At 35.8% G+C, this 22,123-nt stretch overlaps 4 protein-coding genes across 7 annotated transcripts; all 4 read right to left on the reverse strand.

Annotated features, from left to right (window-relative positions):
* Positions 1-3,336: 3,336 nt before the first annotated feature.
* Positions 3,337-7,346, reverse strand: LOC111876680 (protein GAMETE EXPRESSED 3). 4 transcript variants are annotated; one of them, XM_023873243.3, is made up of 9 exons: positions 6,458-7,340; positions 6,282-6,341; positions 5,784-5,971; positions 5,377-5,709; positions 4,743-5,298; positions 4,572-4,658; positions 4,444-4,476; positions 4,163-4,365; positions 3,337-4,070 (listed from the first exon to the last, which is right to left on the reverse strand). In XM_023873243.3, exons 3-9 carry the CDS (start codon positions 5,880-5,882, stop codon positions 3,585-3,587), a joined length of 1,797 nt encoding a protein of 598 aa, XP_023729011.1. In that variant the 5' UTR covers positions 5,883-5,971; positions 6,282-6,341; positions 6,458-7,340; the 3' UTR covers positions 3,337-3,584. The 4 variants fall into 4 exon arrangements, with proteins under 4 accessions (XP_023729011.1, XP_042755224.1, XP_023729009.1 ...); XM_042899290.2 differs by having other exon boundaries at positions 6,282-6,370; XM_023873241.3 differs by having other exon boundaries at positions 6,282-7,346.
* Positions 7,347-7,693: 347 nt separating this feature from the next.
* Positions 7,694-10,444, reverse strand: LOC111876679 (probable isoprenylcysteine alpha-carbonyl methylesterase ICMEL2). The gene is made up of 11 exons (XM_023873240.3): positions 10,041-10,444; positions 9,634-9,707; positions 9,450-9,519; positions 9,293-9,373; positions 9,141-9,215; positions 8,962-9,063; positions 8,738-8,875; positions 8,572-8,637; positions 8,338-8,481; positions 8,178-8,268; positions 7,694-8,075 (listed from the first exon to the last, which is right to left on the reverse strand). The coding sequence occupies exons 1-11, from the start codon at positions 10,226-10,228 to the stop codon at positions 7,914-7,916; spliced, it is 1,191 nt and encodes a 396-aa protein (XP_023729008.1). The 5' UTR covers positions 10,229-10,444; the 3' UTR covers positions 7,694-7,913.
* A 2,006-nt stretch (positions 10,445-12,450) lies between these two features.
* On the reverse strand, positions 12,451-14,641 carry LOC111876677 (uncharacterized). Its single transcript, XM_023873239.3, has 8 exons — positions 14,334-14,641; positions 13,955-14,069; positions 13,658-13,875; positions 13,449-13,569; positions 13,275-13,359; positions 13,055-13,168; positions 12,927-12,966; positions 12,451-12,841 (listed from the first exon to the last, which is right to left on the reverse strand). The coding sequence occupies exons 1-8, from the start codon at positions 14,505-14,507 to the stop codon at positions 12,686-12,688; spliced, it is 1,023 nt and encodes a 340-aa protein (XP_023729007.1). The 5' UTR covers positions 14,508-14,641; the 3' UTR covers positions 12,451-12,685.
* Positions 14,642-17,473: 2,832 nt separating this feature from the next.
* LOC111876676 (proline-rich receptor-like protein kinase PERK8) lies at positions 17,474-21,496 on the reverse strand. Its single transcript, XM_023873238.3, has 8 exons — positions 19,655-21,496; positions 19,120-19,545; positions 18,926-19,012; positions 18,767-18,837; positions 18,539-18,615; positions 18,305-18,452; positions 18,051-18,212; positions 17,474-17,972 (listed from the first exon to the last, which is right to left on the reverse strand). The coding sequence occupies exons 1-8, from the start codon at positions 20,619-20,621 to the stop codon at positions 17,757-17,759; spliced, it is 2,154 nt and encodes a 717-aa protein (XP_023729006.1). The 5' UTR covers positions 20,622-21,496; the 3' UTR covers positions 17,474-17,756.
* Positions 21,497-22,123: the final 627 nt, after the last annotated feature.

The following is a 22,123-nucleotide window of genomic DNA, read 5'->3' on the forward strand; positions in this document are numbered from 1 at the left end:
ATTTGTCTTGACCATGTGTTTTTTGGCATGGCCCATGCTTTTTGCTAAAATTCCAAAGAGTCTTCACTATTGGCTCCATCTTCATGTTTTCTGCCATGGAATGACCGGTTCATCTTCTCTTCATGTTCCAAAGCTCTACGCTCCAAGCATCCAAGCATCCATGCATCCAAGCTCCACGTTCCATGCTCCATAATGCCTGCAAAATAAATCAAAAATAGTGAATTACCAGGCATTCTTAATGAAATATGTAATTGCCCTAATAATCAACTAAATGCAAGAATTATGAAGTAGAATGCTATAAAAAGACGGAAATAAACATGCAAAATAGGTGCATAAAATGCACCTATCACTAATTCTCGACCGATTTTAAATTTAATAGTAGGAAGAGATTAGACTGTTAAATGACCGCGAAGAATTCGTAACTCCTTCATACGGACTTCGTTTTCGTCTGTCTTTTTACCGTTGAGTTCCTATTAATGAGATCTTCAACTCTAACTTAGGTTGCGTAAGCCAAAAACCGCTCGAACTAAAATTCGAGTTTCGGGCCGTGCACTGCTATGCCAAATCTTAGAAAAATCATAACTTCCTCATACGAAGTCAGATTTGGACGTTCTTTTTATGGACACTCTCAGTTTAACATTTTCTACTACTTTTGTTTAGATGGCTAAGGCTAAAAGTCACTCTATCATAAATTCAGTATTTACGCTTTCCGGTGTCGTGCCGGTACCGTCACGAAACTTTGACGGGTCATAACTTCTTCGTTATAACTCGGATTTCGGCGTTCTTTATTTCTACAGAGCCCTTGATCCATATTATAAAACTTGGTTAAGATTATTTATTCTAAATAATCCTTTGTCGAAAATTCATTTTCGACCCATATTATCTCCAAATTGATTAACCCGGATCTACGAGCGTGACACCACCATCCTAACTACCAAGATGTAATCAATAAACATATCATGCCATAATCCAAATACAAATATATAAAGGGCTAGCCTTGGTGCCTTGGACCCATTGGTATAGTGAGGATAGCTCACAACGCATTGTCGACTCGAAGATAAACTCAAACTCTTGGATTACCGGTACAACTCCACCACCTAAATGCACCATAGAACCATGTTTGTAAATTTCTAATTTCCCAAAATGTTCCTGAAGTCGAAAAGTCAACCCTTGGTCAAGGTCCAAGTCAACTGTCAAAGTCAACAGTCCATGTTGACCTCAACTCGTTGAGTACATCTAGCCACTCGTCGAGTTCCTAACATACTCACCAACTCGCCGAGTCACTTGAGTGACTCGTCGAGTTCCTAGTGTTAGTGGTCCTAACTCCTTGGCCAACTCGGCGAGTTTTCCCCTTACAAATCGCCGCGTTCATACGTGTCCAAAGGTTGGGAAAACTTTAGCCGACTCGTCGAGTCATCGACTGACTCGCCGAGCCCAAGACAATCTTCATCGGACTCGCCGAGTCGTTCATCCGACTCGTCGAGTCCATTCAGTCATTTATCCATACAGAGGCTTTTTAAGCCATGCTAAGGCTCCATATTGTAGATCCAGTCCCCCAAGGCATGTTTATCACGTAAAGTTGCAAATTTTACGTGCATGCAAAGCCCTAAAGTCTTAAAATGACAAACTAAGCTTGCAATGGAGGTTTTGCACTCAAGGAGAGTCTCATCTTTGCAAAAGTTGGAAGCTTTATGGACTTAAAGACCCAAGAGAGTTCAGATCTGAAGTTACAACTTCAGATCTTAGCTTATACACAAGCAAAGCTTCCAAACATACTAGGAAAGTCCTAAAATCCACCCAAAAGAGATCTAGAATGAAATGAGCCAAGGTAACAACCTAATACCTTCAGAAAGGGTGTCCACTGAAGTAGATCTCTGCTTCCCACGAGTTTCTTTGCTTCAATTTACTTGTTTCCCAAGTGTTTCTTCACCAAGATTCCTCTTCTAAGCTTTAACACACCAAAGAAACACACACACACACACACACAATTTAGGGTTTAAGGGTGCCAATGAGCTGTAAAAGGGAGGTTGAGGGAGGCCAATGATCCTTTAAATAGGGTGCAATACCCCGAAATTTAGGGTTTCATCTGCCAGCTCCTACTCGTCGAGTCCCTTCTTGGACTCGGCGAGTAGGTCACAAAATCACGCAGACCAACCCGCTGCTACTCGACGAGTAGGGCGACCAACTCGTCAAATAGACCTTGAAAACAAGAAAATTCTTATAAAATCGATACCTGAGAATTGAGGCATTACAACAACTCAAGGGTTTTATAACTTATGATACCTAATTGATTAATATTTTCTCTATATAACAACATTTTTTGTTTTATTGGTTACTCATACTTGTTGCTATTTTCTTTTTATTTCTGTTATCTACAATGCATAAAAATGAAAAAGAAGGTAGACTAGAAGAAATTTACAAAGAGAAAGATGATTAAAAATGATTTAACATATTTTATATGGGAGTTGATCCGTACACAACAATTTTTCTCCGTACACAACAATTGATGCTTTAAAATGTTGTATTGTACAACTATATAACGCATGAATTGTTGTGTATGATAAAAAACTGTTGTGTACAAATCACTTCCCATTTTATATGTAACGCCCAAAAATTTACAATAAATTTGAACTTTTTAAAACAATATTTATTTCAACCAAGTCATTAACTTTATTATCAAAAAGTTCCATAACCACTCCCAAAATCAACATAAATCTTTAAAACTCATTTGTAAGTTATAAATCCCAAAATTAAACGGAAACATTAATCAAATGTATTATGAAAACTCCAACATAACTAATTTGATCCAATGTATACGGTCACACCTTGCCATCCTTCGTACATGATGATACTAAAATAATATAGTTTTTAAGGGAAAGTGTAAGTACAAAACTTAGTAGATTTCAACACATACACAATATAACATTACACATGTTCTATCCCTTTCATAAGGATACAACTAACATATAACAACATAACCACACATGTAAATCTAAGAACAAATTAAAAAACAAGTATACATTATCTTGGGACACGTCGGCTAATGTTGATCCCATGTTCAGCCCTCCTATATTGCTTAGTTTGTCGAGCAAATGTTCTATATGTATTCCTCGGTATTTTGAGCGAATACCATACGCATATGCCTCATTATGTTGAGCCGATATCGTATACCTACAAGATAGTAACACAACGTAGTACTACCCACATACATCCTACAAGCACACACGAACTAAAATAAATGATTCACAACATCCATACAATATAGTGAGAAACTCATCTCAAACCGCAACGTGAACCTTAACCAAACCTCTTGGAAACCAATGAGACCAATACACCTCTATAATATCATTAAAATTGTATTAATACTAACCGTTTACCCTTAACACAAATATAAGAAATGCACAATTATGAAATATCAAGATGACATGGATTTAACCTAGGAACGTTTACAGAATAACAATGGGTGATAAAAATGAAAAACTTATAATACTTGCCATTCCCCAATGATTCTTGAAAAACACACAAACAAATTCAAGAAGCACAAAAAGAAGCTTCTGCAGAATGATAATGATCTCTTTACAGACTTACTTCGTACTTCTTAAAGATAATGGTCTCCTTCGCATACTCCCACCACCAGTTGGCAAATCTCTCTGGTTATCTCCCTCATCAAGAATCTTCACTTGTGTTTGAACAATGTTTAAAGCCTCATCATCACTAAAACTTTCTATCTCCATAGAACCCTTACCCTTCAATTCTCCTTCCTCAACTTCATTATCATCATCGCTATCATCCTCCAAAGAACTGTTACTAATAGTCGCCATACTTTCTTTCCTTCTTCCACTTTTAAAAGACAAGCTCCCGGATTTCTTATCAGAGAGTGGAATTAGGGATTTTGATTCTTGGGTCGTCGTATCTTTTCCTAAACTGTAAGTGGTGGAAAGCTTCCTCTCTATGTCTTCTCTTTCTCTCACCAAATCCCCGAGTTGTTCAATCTCTTCATTCGATGCTGCTTTTTTCTGAAGCTCGGTTATTGTCCTATCAAACACTTTCTTTTGAATCCGAAGCGATTTCTGCGAAATATGCGACAAATTGTTGGAGAACTCAAGGGTTACAAAATGGAAAGAGATGTGTATAAATAATAGTATACTATAATCCAGCTTACTCTTTTTTCAAGGAACTTGGCAAGATCTTGGTTTTTAACCTTCTTTTTCATCCAAAATATGCAACAAAATTGTACCAGGCCTACTAGTACTATCATTAGTATTGTTTCAAAGAAGAGAAATAATATAATTGCTTTCTCATTGCCTGTGTAGAGTGTAACATGCTTGGTTTCCATCATTGAACATCTTAATGCATGCTTCTCTTCTGTTGAAAATTGAAATATAAAGTTTATATATAAAACAAGATTCGATCTGATTATAACAAAAGTTATTGGATCATTACGTGTGCCAAAGCATGGAAATGGGTTCCCAGTATCTGCATCAAATAGAAACATCAACTTGTAAATCTCAATTGTACTAATTCGACATGACGAGCTCATTGATAACATTAAAAATAAAATAAAAACTTACCTGAAACAGAAAGAAAAGCAAGAAGTACACTCTCATCAAGAAGAAAATGCCTCAGATCACTCTCGTAGAATAAGTTTGACACCGAACCTATCTCGATTAAATTAAAAAAAAGTCAAAATTATGTAACTTTCAATAGTAAGTTGATGCAAGTGACATAGGAAACCAGATCACCAGGATAGCTTGCATTCCAATACACAGATCCTGTTGTAGGAACAACCAACTTGAAATCGGCATTCAATGGCGTCCCTGCTGAAACATAAGTGTATTCACCAATGATTTGGCTAATCTTTCCCTCGAATTTTCTCTGAGAAATATAAACCGCATATCCAGAGCAATCAAGAACCGGATTAACTACCATCACTGTATCATTGACATATATTCTTTGCATCCATATAACAGTTTTCTCTGGGAATTTCTTAAGAGTCCCAGATGGTGAAATTGAATACAGAAACCCATCCAATGAACCGATAGATATCCAACCACTGATATCAACAACTGGATCAGGGTCTTGTGTGCTTAATGGCCCTATATTTTGCGTCCATACAACGCTTCCAGTTCCAGCATCTAAACCAAGAACAATGGCTCTATCTGCTACAGTGATATACACTTTCCCATTGTTTCCAGCTGTAACTGTTAAATTCTTCCCAAATGAGCTAAGATTCTGAATCCACTTAAAATGTGGACTACGAATTGACACTGCATACAGTTCCCCTTGATTATTCCACACCTGTAATTGTAAAAACATCAGAATTTAAGAATTCAAGAGATAAAAAGGAAAGAAGGAGAAGTTGGAAACTTGACATACATAAATGTTAGCATCACAATGATCGATGACAGGGGCTGAATCAAAAAAGCAGTCTGTGAAGTTTTTCCAACAACCTTGGCGATACTTCTTTGATTGAGTAATTACAGGTCCAGTACTCCACCTTAGTTTCCCATCGTAACTGTAAGCAAAGAGTCCCGTTCTTTTTATAGTCACAAGTACACAAAAACTGGTTATGCTTATTGAGAGCCCAATAATCTCATTCATCCCTTCTACACCTGTTTCTGGACCCAAAAACACTTGTGTAGCATTTTTAGAAATTCGGGTGTTGGTAGTATCGACTCTTAGAACTCTGTTCCCTGCAACCAAATACACCTGCCAGTAGAAAAACAGTCATAAACCAGTTTTTATTTGAGGTCCTATGAATCAAGAGTTTGATAGATGCATACTATCTTTCTTGAAGCTCCAAGAACTGGCGTTATACCAAGATTGCATGTGTAATTCAGAGGTATCATCCTGGAAATGGAGCCGGTGTTATGGAAAATCATCAAGTTCTTTTCCAGACATGTGTAAATCTTCTGATCATCACCAATCAAAGGGTTTGATAGCCTGAGTGATTTAGTTGGTCGATCTTTATCTAAAACACATCATATAATTGGTAAAACAAAAAGAAAAAGCATGTATTGCAAATGTAAATTTCGTGAGTACTTTATCAATGCTGTAATCTACATATTATTCTGATCAATGCGGATATGAAGCTCTTCGAATTATACACAAAAGCATAAGTTTACCACATCAAAGAACAGCCAATAGTCGGCCCAAATTTCAATTTAGAATCTAGATATGATCATAAAATGCTAACTTGTTTTTTAACAGAGATCGAAACACCAAGGATAGCAGAAGACACTAAGAATTAATGTAAGATTACTTTGATACTGGAAACAAACCTGATATAAAGTGTTGATACGACGGGAGATTAAGAAAACCAGACTCCGAGGCAGCAGAAACTAATCGGAAAATGAACAGTATAAGAATACTGAAAACTTCAAGAGTAAGAGACATGGTTGAGTAAAAAATCGAGAAGGTTCAAGGGTTTTCATAGGAGAGTGAAGGTAATTCATACTCGAGGATTTCAAATGTACGAACGGTTATTAAACCGTCGCCGGAACAGTGTTCCTGCCGATCCACCTGGAGGAGTGGACTGTCAACTGTGGAGGCTAATTCGTCTCGTGGTCAAAAAAAAAACACAACGCAATGTCTCGAAATGAGGCCCTCTACGTAATGACTTTATTCGGTCAATATATGATGACATGAAACTTTTTTGGTTAAATATTTTTCACACTAAACCCCGTTGTTATTACTCGAATTGGGTTGAAACCTCTGATGTCCTTTAACATAAATAACCTATGCCAAAAATCAATATAAAAAAATATGAATGCAACCAAAACTGTTCAGCTCTATTTACTTTCTTTTTCTATTTCTTTTGAAGTGACAGTGAGTTATGATGTTGGTTTGCCAGAGTTTAAGGGCCAAAAATAGAAGGATGGTGAAGACGTCGATGTCACTAAAGATAGAAAATAAATATAATTTGCGGAGGATGAGAGATGGGATGGTGACCGGTGAGACTCAAATTAAATTTCTCAAATGTGGTTTCAGGTGTACGGTGAGGAGATACAGATATTTAGGGTCTATTAATTTTTTAAAATATATAAAAAATAAATATATAAATAAGAAAACTAATTAAAAAATAAATTAATAAATGCACAATAGTCTTTTTAGGTAAGACAGGGACCAAACGTGCAACAAAAATAAACAGTAGGGACCATTTGAGTTAAAAAAAATAAGTTATGGACCAAAAATATAAATTTTCCCAAACCACATGGATCATTTGTGTAATCTACTTTTACTTTTTCGTTTTGTTCATATTTAGGTAACTATTTTTTTCTATATAAGGTAACGAACTTGTTGAAAGTGTTCATATCTAGGACGTGACCTGCTATAGCTGGTCATAATGGTCATATGTGAACACTTCCAACAAGTTTGTTACCTAGATATGTAAAAAAAAATGAAGAAGATAGTTACCCACCGAGAAGTTAATTACCTTGCCAAGGCAAGTCATTTTCCCTTCTTTTAAATGTTTCCAACTTATAACCAATTATAAGTGGTCAATCTGATACTAGATAGTAACCTTAAGTTCACTTCTTTCTGTTTTGTGCGACCTTAGCATGATCAATAGAAAAGCTGGGAGCGATGTCAATTATTATGCTAATGCTTGTGCGTAGTTTTTTTTTAGCAACTATGTAGTTTTAGGATCGAAATCAAAGACCCAACTCTCTCTATATATACATAGATCTCAATGTATTTGTAAACCTTATTGTGGAATTAATAAACCGTTTTATTTTTACAAGTAATTATGTGTAGGCAAACCTTCATAGTCTTCAAATCGACTACAAGAGATCAAACAACACTAACTTTACAACACCAAACAACAATCGATCTACATACAACATTCCAAACTGTAAATTTAAATGCCTGCTGTGGTTTAATTATAAGTTTTAAGAATATAGTAACTTCCCTCCTTAAAAGGGGCTGAACATGGAAGCTAACATCAACATGGGTTCTGGACAAAGGCGTTTTCTTGGAGGTGCTGTAGCAACCTTAGCAAGTGCATCAGCATCACCACCATGTATGTAATCAACAATGTAATCAAATACCTCATCTTTACCCCCTCTTAGAGCATTCTGTCACAGATTGATGAGTTGGAAAAATCTCAAAAAACAATCAGTATTCAGTAGAGTTAGTTTGAATTAACAGTTAACAGTTAACATCAACTGTCAACTTACTTGAACAAATAAATCTGTATGGCTTTTCCCATTGCATAGTTTCAACTCAGCTCTCACACCAACTCTGTTAAGACTCGCAACAAAACTTATACTGCAAAAAATCAAATAGTATTTTAATTTCTAGATATCCGAATAGTACTAAATGTATCAGAAATCAAACCTTGCATCTGCTGGTATTGAATAGTCTGCAGTTCCATGGAAAAGGATAACATGGGGAAATTTAGAAACAGCATTCATAACACTTGGATCTTCAATCAAGATTTCAGGAGAAAAACGTTTCAACGATTCCTCCCCCTCCATGATACTATTAATTAATTAATTAATTACCAAAATATACCAATTAAAAAAGCATTTGGGATTAAAATTAAAAAAAAAAAAAAAATACTATTAATACCTTAAAAGTATAGAGCGGTGGAAGCCTCGGCTATCAAAATGTTCAACTAGACTTGGTAGATTGTAGCTGCATGAGTTGCAAAGTTTAAAGATTAATGTAATTTCTCATTTTAAAGAAAATAAATAAATAAAATAAGACAGATATATGGATGGTTTTTAGTTTTTACACTCCAGATAAACCAAAATAAGCTTTGATCTGAGAGACACTCCAAGAGATGGTCTCTCCTTTGGATTCCTTAATGGCCTGCTGAAAGAGTACACAAGAAGATATATGGGCACCAGCAGATTGTCCCATTACATAAATCCTGTTAATTAAACAAGGCTGATGTCAGCATATATGTATATAATGTCATACCAAATTTCAATAAATGTTAGTATACAAGTAGCTCACCTATTTGGATCACCTCCATATTCAGCAATGTTTTTGCACACAAAAGATATTCCTTGAGAAATATCTTCAACCATATCACTTATTGTACCCTGAGGATAGTTCCTACATGCAAACCAAATTATCTCTGTTTTAATCATAATTTATCTCTCAAGTCTTATGAATTTGATCAGTCAAGTCACCTGTAGTCAAGAGATGCCACTATGATATCCCTTTCTGCTAACGGAAGAGCGAAAAGGGCACCCAATCCTTTATATCTACATAACAGAAAAAAAATTATTTGGATCATCAAACACAGTGATAATGGAGACATGAAGTTTGAGTGTTTGCTTACCCTATCATCCATGCTCCACCAGTCACAAAGATAATGACAGGTTTCGGGCCATCTTTATCTTTTGGTAAGAATAGATCCAATCTGGAAAATAATCAAACTAAATGCATAAACAAACATAATGTGGCATCTAAATTACGAATCAACATGGCGACATTACCTATTTCTAGGCTGATCACCATAAACCACACTTCTACGGATATGGGTTGAGAGGCAAAATTGATATGCAACTGTAAAATTAAAAGTTAAATTGCAAAACATGATATTTCAAGATTGAGGTTCTAATAATATGTATGAAAAAACTTGATATGAGAGGGAAAAAAGTAACCCATCACCAAACAAACCTTTGAGCAAGCCAGGTGATATCAGCGATGTGTAAACCAAGAGGGAAACAGCCCTCGACTTATTTCGGCCTACCCTGATTCAAAAAAAAAAAAAAAAAAAGAAATTAAAGCGCCACAATTCAATGTAAGAATTGCTAGATTTTTTAATTGTAAACCCATTAAGAAACATCTGAAAGTTCCTCCAGAATGTTATGTTACATTCTGTATGGTCGCAATAACGGTACTCAACTGGAGCAACTCGATTTTTTTCTATGAACATTTCTCGCAATAACAATTTGTATATACAAATTTATGTAAAGAATCAATGAAACGCGTAAAGCTTCTCAAGCTATGTGGAAAACTTGTTCTTCAAACGATTTGAAGTCAACTGATATATAGTACGGAGAATTATAAAAAAAGAATTGTACCCGAGATAGCTGATGAGAGTAAAAATAAGACCAATTATTAAATAAGTTTCAGTAGCAGCATGTATCAAATCGAGACTGAAGGATTCTGATGGAGGTAGGCATTGATCAGAATTTATCACCGGCGAAACATTACTGGAGTTTCTCCGTCTCGTGCCACTGCCAAAGGTAGGGTTGTTGGTTGTCTTCATGTCTTCAGCGAAGCTTCGAAGCCTGCATTAACCAATTCCCGGCGTTTTTTTTTTTTTTGAATAAATGGATAAATTCAAAAATAGCAAGGATGTAAAAATGATATCAGGATAAAAAACTAAAAGAAAATCTTTAGGGAATCCAATTTATAATCCCTGTATAGATAAACGGATTATTTCTAGTGATGTTTGTATAATCCTATCCTTTTTACATAAATTTCAGTTTAAAAATAGATGTAGGTCCGTTATATATCCCAACTAATTGCCTATTGTGGATTCATGATCATTTAAACGTGTATTATATTTCGTTGTTGTTTGCTTATATTGTTTTTAATAATTTAGACGTTTATATGTTAAAAAACGTGTATTGGGTTTCTTAGGGAAAAGCTTATCAAGACAAATGTTGATTTTTGTTGTTTTAAAATTATTTTATTTATTTACTTATTATTATTATTATTATTATTTTATTTATTTAATTACTTAATTAATTAAATGGAAAAAATTTGCCATAAATTTGAGATGTTACAATTACGGAATTACCTACCCTAGGACGATTTCGTGCCCAAAATTGCAATGTCCAAGAACAAGTGGTGATATCTTCTTTTCATTTCCGACCCCGTCTTCCAAAATTCGATCTTGTCGAATGCTTCCACTTCACAAATACCAAGTCAATAATCTTCCTTCTCAACTTCTTGGTTTTCTTATCATGATGACTTCTCCTTCTTCAATTAAACACTTGTTCTCATCTACTCAAATCTCTTGGATAGGTAGTAGTTCCATTTTGTCTCCAAACCTAGCTTATACTCAAATAACACATGGAACACATTATGTATTCTTTCCAACTCCGTTGGTAACTTGAGCTAGTAAGTTTGCTTTTGACACACACCAAGACCTTTAATGGCCCAATGTATTGTGGGTTTAACTTTTCCTTTTTTTCCAAAATGAATTACTCCTCTCGAAGGTGACACCTTGAGCAAAACTTGATCACCTACTTCAAAAGTCATCAGTCAATTCTTAAGGTTTGCATAGCCCTTTTATCATTTTGAGTAGCCAACATCCTTTTGCGAATTATTTCAACCTTTTCTGTCGTCTTGTGAATTAGGCCCGACCCTATAAACACCTTTTCACCCGCTTGTAACCAACATGATGGGGATATACACTTCTTTCCATACAAAGCTTAGTATGGAGCCATCTTAATAGTTGAGTGACAACTATTATTATATGGGAACTCTATTAAGGGTAAATGTTTGTCCAAGCCACCCGTAAACTTCAAAACACAAGCCCTCAACATATCTTCTAATGCCTGAATTGTTCTCTCAGCTCGTCGGCTTATGGATGGTACACAGTACTTAGGCATAATTTTTGTGTCATCAATTCATTCAACTCTAAAGCTGCCAACTGGTAAGGAGCTTTAGCAATTGGTGTCATCCCTTGTGCCAAAGCAATATCAAACCTCACTTGACGATCAAGTGGTAATTCAGACAAGTCTTCCGGAAAGACTTTTGGGTGTTCTTTAACAACTTCAATATATTCCTTAGAAACTTTCTCCTTTGTTGCATCCACCACATATGCCAAATATGCTTGGCATCCCTTCATCAGACATTTACGAGTCTTCATCACATTCATTAGTGCTTTAGGCACCCTTCTTCTATCTACATAAATGTGGATTTGCTTCCCCTAGGTTGCATTTGCTCTAAACATCTTCTTTCCACACAGGATCTTGACTTCGAATTTTGAACTTTGAACTCAACCCCACTGCATTCTAATGTTACATCAGGATATTCTTTTTTTAACAAAAATATTTTTCACATTTGTTATTTCAACCGCCAAACTCTTTTCTAGCACACGCGAAGGAACTTGTAACTTATCACAAAAATCACTAGACGCAAACAAGTGGGTTGCCCCCAAAGCAAAAAGTAATAACTTATAGTAATTCAAAATTTAATAATATCATAATTAACAAAAACAAAACATCATAACAAATAAATAAATCATAAAATGACATGTATATTCATCAACAAAAAGTTATAAACCCATACAAGTTACTACTTACTACGTGTCTTGATTTCAAGGCACATGGAATTATGTGGATTATTTTTAGTTGTCAATCGCATTCCATCACATTTGCTCTTTTGCATCATGCTCTTCTCACTACTAGATTTCAAATATACAAACACATTGTTGACTTTCAAAGTCATACCCCTGAATAAGTGCTGCAGCCTCAATTTCTTAACATACCTTTCATTACAGCACAAAAACACCATAATCCAAAAATTCAAGAGAATCAACAAGATACCATCTCCTACTCAAACAAATAGATCCAAATTGCAAAATCACCAACATACAAATCAAAAACACGATCCAGGTTAGGTTAAACTAACAAGATTCGGATCTTTGTCTCAAAAAATCCTTGATGAAAAATCTTATTCTACTCTTCTCCAATGTTTCCTTTAGTGATGATCATTGCCTAAACCACCATTTTTGTATTGTAGATAAGGGAGTGTATAAAAATGGAGCATATTTATGGATGAGAGGAGTGGCTGTCTTCCCAACTTTAGCCCACACACTTTGATGGTAACCAGCAGTCACAGGTGCATGATACATCAGCTTCAACAGCTGCAAACCCAAAAATATATGCAAAAATTAAATAAATATCACAAAACATGTCACATAATCTAAGAATTATAACCATCAAACTAACCTGCCAATACATAAAAGTTTGTATAATGTTACGCTGCCACCTACATTTGCAAATCAAAGATTTTAGAAAAAGCAGCTCACATAAAGATTTATTTTAACTGATTAATTCTAGATAAATTAGATACTCACGATAAAAGAGAGATAATCAAAAGGAATCCGATTCCAATCTCAGCTTGTGAAGACAATATGCTAAGTGTTGTGGTGTTTGATTCTGCCCAAACACAAGCATCTTCCAAGTACTTCCTGTTGAAAATGGAAAGAAACTATGAAGATGAATACACATAACAATGACTCAAATGTGCAATTATGATGATCATAAAAGAAGAGTGGGGATATCATATCATATAACCTGTACAAGGGTGCTTGACTGAAATTATGTCTGAGGAATTTTGCAGAATGTTCTAAGGCACGACATAAGATGGGAAGCAAAGCAACTGTCATATCATTCAACATTGTAACAAAAATCAGATGCAAAGTTTAAAGACATTTGGAGCATATAAATGAATTTATAAGTAACACTAACATTTAAGTTGAAGATTTGAGGAGACAAAGGTGAGGCAGTAAATGAAGTAGATAAAATCTTTGGTTGCAATTACTGACTGAAGCCACACTTGGACTGCCTGCAAATTCCATGCCCTTGGTTTCTGCAAACGATAAGGAATACCAGCATCATGAAATGACAATCATATAAAAGGTTCAATGATGATGAAATTGAAGGTCATTATTACTCACCCCATATAGAGAGTAGAGGGAATACAAAGATGAACATAGAGTGCCCATAAATGAGAGGCGATATGCCCTATTAGAAAGACTTGCAGGTATGAATGGGAGCATAGCAAGCACAGCCACTGCAATCACCCAAGCATTGACAGAAAATTGTATTGTTTGTCTATCCCAACGCAATGGAGTTGAATTCATAGTCGATGCTCCTGTTGCTTGTGTAGTTGATCCTACAAAGTTCAATACCCCAAGGGGTTGAAGAGTAATGATGCAATTCAGATCAGATAAATGTGAAAGAAGATAATCTACCTGAGTTCTGAGATGGCCTGCGTTCTCTTGTAGATGATGATGGTGGTGGAGGTGATGATCTTGTAGGCTGAGAAGTATTTTGGATTGTCATCGGTTCCACTACAAAATCAGGGTCCTGATAGCGATATAGATTCCAAGTGCAATTAGGAAATGATACATAAATGCTAAATATGAGTTTACATATAAGACTGAACTGAAGATTCTATATTAACAATTGCAAATAAAACCAAAAGTCAAATTTTAAGATCAAAAGATGGTTCAACGTCAAGCTATTCAGTTAATCAAAATACACAAATCAATCAGATTAAAACGCGATGAAGATTGGAAAAATTAGGAGCGAATTGAGAAATGAGGGAGGAAGTGAAAGATGGGTACGGACAATGTAACGCTGATAGAATTTGCGTTTGTAGTGGGTGATAACATCGGAGCGAGAAGCCATATGAGGAGGGATGAGAATATTCGACCAATAATCGGCCCATTTAGGGTCGTTTTCGTAGTCATAGGCCGCCGCCGCTATCTTCTTCATCTTCTGTGGATCTTGTTCTTCCCCCATTATACCTACACTCTTCACTCTTCAATTTGATCGCTGCTTATCTTTATCAAGAAATTCAGCAACCACGACGGAGTTGTGATGATAGTGATACTGCACGATCGGGTAAATAACAAAACACCCCCTAGGTTTTCAGCTATTCACTCTCCAAAGTCCAAACCATTACTGTTGTCCTTTTACAACCAATTATATGATGTCTATTTTAACCCTTCATGAATTTTTGTTCACTCAAAAGATCTTTAAGTTATAGTTTACAAAAAAATGGGTTCAACATCTCTATCACCAGCTGTTGCAACCCTTTCCCGAGTTTTAGCAAAGAAAAAAGAAGTAAGGAGAGAAAAGAATAGAAAGAAAAAAAATTGTATTTTGTGTTCCCGAGTTATGAAGAAGCGAGAGAAAAATTAAACATTTTGTTATTTTTCTTCAAATCCTTCCAAATCGGAAGGAAAGTTAGAAGGAAAAATGATCATTATATTTCCTTCCACTTCATTTATTTAATGAAACTCGAAAACACCAATTTCTTTTACTTTCTTTCCACTTTCATCAATTTCTTTTTATTTATCTCCTTAAGGTAAACTCAGGAACATGAAAGTAACCGAATAAATCCACATTCTCATTTCTATTGGGGATATATAAATGCATCTACGTCTCGATCTTCAAACAATAACCCTAAAATGAAACTAAAGTTCTTTTTCTTGCTACAAAATTACAATTTTTATATAGATAGAAACTCAAAAAAATACAATTACAAATATAAGTTTATATATTTCAGTCGACGAAGAAAAACATTGCTTATCTTACTAACATAAGTTTACAAATTTTAAAATCACAAATATAAATGCGCTCCATGATCTACCTAATACACTCTGGTTTTCATAAATGCAATCCTAACCTTCCACGATGCACTAGAACCTTGCTAAATGCGCTTGAGGTGAGGAGAATGCATTGGTTCTCCTAAAGGTGCACTCTTGTTGTAAAGACCCTCTCTTGGTGCAAAGGTGCTCCATGTGATAGCTCTTCATAAATGCATTGCATGCATGAAGAATGTGCATCATGCATGGTCAAGGGCACTCTAGGTGTTTGGAAGGTGGCCATGCACATTACCTCAATATTGAAGATTCTAGAAGCAGTTGTATGGTGTCATGTGATTGGCTGACATCTATTTAGACCTATGAATAGATGAATATGGCCTATCAGGGTTTCATGTCTTATTCCTAGTCTATAAACATGGGCTACTAGTTAGGATTTATGATGGTCTTTTGTATGATCTTCTGATAGTCATTACGAGGTCTTTGGTTTGTATCGATTGTACAGTTGCTATGTTTGAGCTCACAAACAAGAATAATCTCTCATGTCGTGTAGACATAAGTCTCATTCACCAAACCACATTAAATAGTGTGTGTATGTGTGTGTGATTCTGCATGCTTTCTCGTTTACTTCCTATGGTGAGTACAAGTGTTCAAAACCAGATATCCGAAAATTTGAATATCCGAAATTTCAAATAGTTGATTTTTGGTATTAGATTTTGTATCAGAAATTTCGGATACGGATTCGGATGCCAAAATTGGATATCCAAAAATTTGAAATTTTATTCAAATTTTAAAGACATATAAATTTTTTAAATTAGAAAGACATATTTTTAAATTAAAAATGCATATGAAGTAATATAGGTATTTAATTAAGGGCACCGTGAATATGTTTTAGTTACTAACATTCATATCATAAGACATTTGTGATTAAAATAATAAATAATGTATAAACTAAAATCAAAATTTTCAGATATCGAATATTTGGGTTATCCGAAAAATCTGAAAAACACTATCCAATTCTGATTCCAAAAAATCGGATATTCGAAAATTCGGATAATTTGGATTCAGAAATAAACTTCGAATATGGATATTTTTGAACACCCCTAACGGTGACCATACCCGATGGTCATATAGTTGCTTCCCTTTCTTTTAAAAAATCATATAATTGTAATTTTTAGTTCTCATCATATACATAAAATAGTATAACCATTGATTATCTAGTTCTTGCAATCGTTTCCCTTCCTACAGATTCAACTATTTCCGTCTTTCTTCTAAAATTGTCTTCATTGTTGATGATTTTAGTGTTATCAAGTCATTTAGTATGTTCAGGATTAGCTGGGGAGCTCAATTTTTGCTATATTGTGAACTTAGGAGGTTCCCGAATGTATGATTGCATAAGTTGATTTGATCTCAAGGACACCGGGTGTGAGAACAATGCCTCGGGTGGAGTTTGAGGGGAGTGGGGCAGCACCCCGACCAAAATGATATCCATAGGTATCATGTAGTATATCTTGTTTGTTAGTTTCTTGCCAAAATCAACTGACATGTTTGTTCCCAATAGACACGATTTTCCCAGTCAAGTTTCTAACATAAATATTAATTGTCTTCGTTCTATAAATACTTTCCAAAACCTATAAGTGTATGGTTATGGTTTTACAGGCTTTATTTTTTTCCCTTTATGTTGCAAATTTGTTGTCTTGAAGAACATACAACAATAACATGTATTCTGTTATTTGAATCTTGGATTTTGCCTTAAATCAAGATTGAATTTTTTGGGATTAATTTCATGTAACCTTTTGGCTACAGGGTTGAAATTACATGTTTTGGAATGTGTTTCAAAAACGATCTAAAAAATATCCAAATTCAGTTTGATAATCATTGCCATGTTTTTCTAACAGTCCTTTAAAGATACAAACATCTTGAAAACAAATTTAAATATCCAGAAGATGGTATTAGTGTGGTGTTTGCATAATGTTGATGGAGGAGAGTATTATTAAATTTGGGAAACCAAATGTTACAATTGTCAATTGACTTGTAATATTAAGTATTTATTCGTAAATTTACTTAACTACCTTTACACGATGGTGGTTAATTGTAGGCAGTCGAGTTTGATGTTAGGGAAACAGTGCTAACAGAAACACCAGAACAAAGGATCACAAATACACATTGAAAGAGAAGAATAACAAGAAAAGATTCTTACATTGTTAGATCACATGGACAACAAAATTTACTTACATGGAAAAATTGGCACAAGATTTCCCTCCCATAAAGAATGAACAAGATGGCAACCACCATGTCAATTTTCTATACACCAAACGGGCCAACAGTGTAGTGTATGAGAATCACACAAATAAACAGCTCTGTGGTCACATACATACATACTATCTTAATAATATCTTTACTTGGTGGATAGAGAATTAGAAAAGAATGTGTGTGTTAATTATCAAAACATGTGTCGTGATCCTTCACTCTTCCAACTGGTCTGAGAATTATTATTAAAATATTCAGAACTGTAGTCTTGACTACCAAAAGCCATTCTTTGGAATAATCTAATTTGTGCAGACTGTTCTCGTGAATCAAAGATTTCACTCTGCCCTGGTTTCATCCCGTTTGACAGATCCGTTGTGAACTCAACAATCGAGTCCAAAGCTCTCACCACCTGCACCACTCATGATATTAGGGTTAGGGTTTCCATATTTTCATTTTTACCAGAATGAAGCATGGATGTGATGATTACCTGACTCATTCGTGGCCTTTTTGGGGCTAAATGGCGTATACAGGCTGCAGCTGCTTCAATCATCCGGAACATTTCAACCTGCACATAGTTCTTTTCCAGCCTCGGATCTACCAGTTCTTCAAAATCCTCGTGTTCAAGTGCCTGATTCAGCAATGGTCGAGCCTGAAACCACACATGATGAAGAAGAAAGATTAATTTAATGAAATTTTTTAATTTTTCTAGGTCAAAGATTGCCGAGCGAGTTATAAACCTACCCATTCAACCAGGCTCTCATCCCCCAGGGGCTGAGACCCGTCCACAGGTTTACGCCCTGTGATTAGTTCTAACAGCACTACCCCGAATGAGAAAACATCAGACTTTTCAGTCAACTTCCCGCTTGAAGCATATTCAGGAGCCATATATCTGAAATTTTTCAAAAAATAAATAAATTTAACAAAACAAAACAGGACATTATAACGTCCAAAAAAATGGATATAGTCAAGACTTACCCAAAGGTTCCCATGACACGAGTTGTGACATGCGTGTTAGTATCCATAGCTAACTTTGCAAGCCCAAAATCTGCCACCTGAGTAAGTGCCAATCACACAAATATAAATATGCATTTCAAAAATACTTAAATCACTCTACATTTGCAAACAAACCATTGTTCTTGATTGCAGAAAAAAGAAAACTGCAATACATCTTGCAAACAATGGTTGGAAAGGTTAATAAGATACCTGGGCATCAAAGTTGTCATCCAACAGAATATTTGATGATTTGATATCCCTGTGTATGATCCTCGGATGACCTGATAGATATACAACAAAAACATAACATCTTATCTTATACAATATACAAAATAAATAAATAAATAAATATTGAGAGCGTGAACTTACAATCTTCATGCAAGTAAGCCAAACCACGGGCTGCACCAGCAGCAACTCGAATTCGGGTGGACCACTCCATAACCGGCCTGTCTGGGCCTACAAAGCAAAGGGAGGAGATTTATAATTAAAAAAAAAAAAAAAAGCAAAAAGAAAAAAAAAAAAAAAAAAAAAAATTGGAATGGATTACAGAATTGAAAAGTTACCATGAAGATGGAAATGAAGGGTGTCGTTTGATACAAACTGATAAACAAGTAGTCTTTGATGCTCAGAAATACAATAACCAACAAGTGAAACTAAATGACGATGATGAACACGACTAATGATTTCAACTTCTGCTCTAAATTCACGTTCTCCTTGTCCACCACCAATTTTCAGCTGTTTAACAGCAACTTCTCTCCCATCTGTTAACAACCCCTTGTAAACACACCCAAATCCACCTTCACCTAAAATATTGCTTACTGAAAACCCATCCGTAGCCTCCGATAATTCTTCATACGTAAACCATGCCCTCGAGTTTCCTACACCACCACCCTCCGGTGAGTACATGGAAATGGAATTACTCCCCACCCCTGATGGGCTTCCACCCAATCGGTTATGAGCAGATTGTTGGGAACTAAGAAATTGAGCATCTGTAAGTTAAAAAAACATAAAAACAATATTAATGAACCCAACTAACGCAATAAAGGCATACCAGATGTAATAAATCATAAATGGTTGTGTGGTATAATAAATAATCACCTGATTTTTGGGAGGAAGCAGAAGGTGAAGGCATGATGTAGTTACCAGTAGGGCGTCCACCACGTTTCTTTTGTCTTTTTTTGAACCACACAGCCATTATGAAGAGACTGAGTGTCACAAATGTCACAACAACACCAATTGCCACTGCGCCACCTGTTCTTGGTCCACGGGAACCACCACCGGATGTACCATTTTGGTTAGCATTTGTGGTGGTGTTTGTTGCTCTTGCGGTTGGTTTCTCTGTGGGTGGTGCTAATTGGGATATAGGTGGGGTTCCGAATGCGGGAGTGGAGGAGTTGGTTGGGATTGGGGTTGATGATGGAGGAGGTGAGGATGTTGAAGATGGAGGGGTGATGGAGGTGTTTGAGGGTGGAGCAGGTGGACGTGGTGCGGGGATTTCAGGTGGGTTTGCATGTGGTGGGGGAGGAGAGGTGGAGAGGGGTGGTGGTGATGGAACGTTTTCTGGAGGTGGTGGAGAAGGAGAAACAGGTGCGGGTGGAGATGGAGAGGGGGGAGAGACTGTGTCGTCAGGTTGGTTTGGAGGAGGAGGGGAAGTTGTTGGTTCTGGTGGAGGAGATGCATCTGATGGTGGTGGAGGAGATAAATCTGGAGGAGGTGGTGAGTTTGCAGGTGGAGTGGCGGTGACAGGAGGTGGTAGTGGTGGAGGAGTAGTTGCGGGGGATTCTGGTGGTGGTGCTGCAGGTGATGGAGGAGGAGAAGCAGGTAGTTCCGGTGGTGGTGGTGGTGATGCATCTGGTGGCGGTGATGCATCTGGTGTAGATGGAGGCGGTGGACTGGCGACTGGTAGTGGAGGCAATTGAAGAGGTGGAGCTGAAGGGAGGGCAGGAGGCGGTGGTGATCCGGTGGCCTGATCAGGCTGAGAAACAGGGGAAACAGGCACAGGGTTTGAAGCAACAGGAGGAACCGATGAGGGAGAAGAACCTGGAGAAGGTGATGTCGAAGCCATTGAAATAAGATCAAACTTCTCTTACCAACAAAATGCTTAATTTAAATCCAAAATTCCCATCGATAATGTCACAATGTAGCAGGAAACACCAATCGTTAAATCTCAAGAACCCTAGAAATCTTTGATTTATAGAGTCTACTTATAAATCTAGTAGAGGATTCTCTGATGTAACGAAACCCCAAATCACCCAGTACAGAAATCTCACCCAAATCTCAAAATTCAAGATCTAGGCAAGAACACCAAGAATAATTCCAAACTGAAGATTCAGTAATCAGTAACAAAAAGTCAAAACATTTCACCGAACACCTAGTACGCAATTCTATAATGTAATCGGATCCCAATCTCAAAACTCAAGATTTTGGCAATACCACCATGAAATAACTCAAATCAACCCAAAACCAGAGTTCCAACGAGTAATCAAACGGCCAAAATCCAGATTCAAATGCAAATGCAGCACAAAATCAAGTATGATATAGAGTAGACAACGAAAAACCCTAAAAACTCTGCTTTAAAGCGATAACAAAAATCTTTTATCTCTTGCTATAATTTACCTAACCTTCTCCTTCAACCCACAGTCAAAAGACTGGGACCTTGATCATTCAAGTGAGGGTTTTGAATTTTCGTTAAGATCTTTGCTTTAGAGAAGATGGCAGGGCTGGTGTTGGTGTTGGTGTAGGCCTAGATTTGTGCAAAGTTAACGTGGGAGCGACTTTGAAGAAGTATTGAAACTGTTGATAGTGAAATTGAAGGTGATCGACATCGTAGAAGGGAAGTCAAAGCAAACATCATGAAGGGCATGTATTTGTGGTCTGTCATGTCATGTGATTGCAACCACGATTTCATATACGACCGAATGAAGACACGAACAGGGATAACATTTCATCATTCTAGACATTACTTTATTCAATCCTCCATTTTTGTGCTTTATTTATTTATTTATTTTTATTTATTGATTTTTGTTTGTATTAAACACAACGCACAAACTACAAATTGAAAAAACTTCGTTAGACATTGTATTAATTATCACGAAAAAAAAAAAAGATCAACTTCCAATTTAAATCCTTAAAACCATACTTTCAGATAATTCCAAAATAAAAACGATACATTTTAGGCTAAAAAAATAGTTTTTTTTTAATAACTATTATAAATATCTTGTTAATAGCCGAAACACCGTCAAAACAATACATTCATTTAAATGGAAAATCCATCTAATTAAAATCACATTTTTATTTATCAATACTTAATTGAAAACATTGATTTATAGAGTTATTTTATTAATATTAACTATTTTATCAACAAACTAATATCTAATTATTTTAAGACGACATGCATTAATAATAATGAATTACCTGGGCTTATTCCAAGGTACTTCTCCGACTGGTTTGTTAAACTAATCGTAATAAAATATTTAAAAATAAACAATTTGACAATATATTAATTAAATTATAATATAAACGTAATTGAAGTGTAATGTTGAGGCTATATTGAATAATTCATCATGT

The sequence above is a fragment of the Lactuca sativa genome, chromosome 2 (genome assembly GCF_002870075.4).
Source record: "Lactuca sativa cultivar Salinas chromosome 2, Lsat_Salinas_v11, whole genome shotgun sequence".
Classification (NCBI taxonomy): domain Eukaryota; kingdom Viridiplantae; phylum Streptophyta; class Magnoliopsida; order Asterales; family Asteraceae; genus Lactuca; species Lactuca sativa.

Coding starts and splice junctions, on each gene's coding strand:
- LOC111876680 (XM_023873241.3), bottom strand. CDS start 6,396: ATGTCTCTTACTCTTGAAGTTTTCAGTATTCTTATACTGTTCATTTTC. Junction 4,659..4,742: donor TTGGAATGCAAGCTATCCTG/GTGATCTGGTTT, acceptor TAATCGAGATAG/GTTCGGTGTCAAACTTATTC. Junction 4,366..4,443: donor ATTTCCATGCTTTGGCACAC/GTAATGATCCAA, acceptor AATTTTCAACAG/AAGAGAAGCATGCATTAAGA.
- LOC111876679 (XM_023873240.3), bottom strand. CDS start 10,228: ATGAAGACAACCAACAACCCTACCTTTGGCAGTGGCACGAGACGGAGA. Junction 8,638..8,737: donor TATTTTGGTTTATCTGGAGT/GTAAAAACTAAA, acceptor CAACTCATGCAG/CTACAATCTACCAAGTCTAG. Junction 8,269..8,337: donor TCAATACCAGCAGATGCAAG/GTTTGATTTCTG, acceptor GATTTTTTGCAG/TATAAGTTTTGTTGCGAGTC.
- LOC111876677 (XM_023873239.3), bottom strand. CDS start 14,507: ATGGGGGAAGAACAAGATCCACAGAAGATGAAGAAGATAGCGGCGGCG. Junction 14,070..14,333: donor AATTCTATCAGCGTTACATT/GTCCGTACCCAT, acceptor TATCGCTATCAG/GACCCTGATTTTGTAGTGGA. Junction 12,842..12,926: donor AAACTTTTATGTATTGGCAG/GTTAGTTTGATG, acceptor TTGGGTTTGCAG/CTGTTGAAGCTGATGTATCA.
- LOC111876676 (XM_023873238.3), bottom strand. CDS start 20,621: ATGGCTTCGACATCACCTTCTCCAGGTTCTTCTCCCTCATCGGTTCCT. Junction 19,546..19,654: donor TGCTTCCTCCCAAAAATCAG/GTGATTATTTAT, acceptor TTTAACTTACAG/ATGCTCAATTTCTTAGTTCC. Junction 17,973..18,050: donor AAAGGCCACGAATGAGTCAG/GTAATCATCACA, acceptor TGAGTGGTGCAG/GTGGTGAGAGCTTTGGACTC.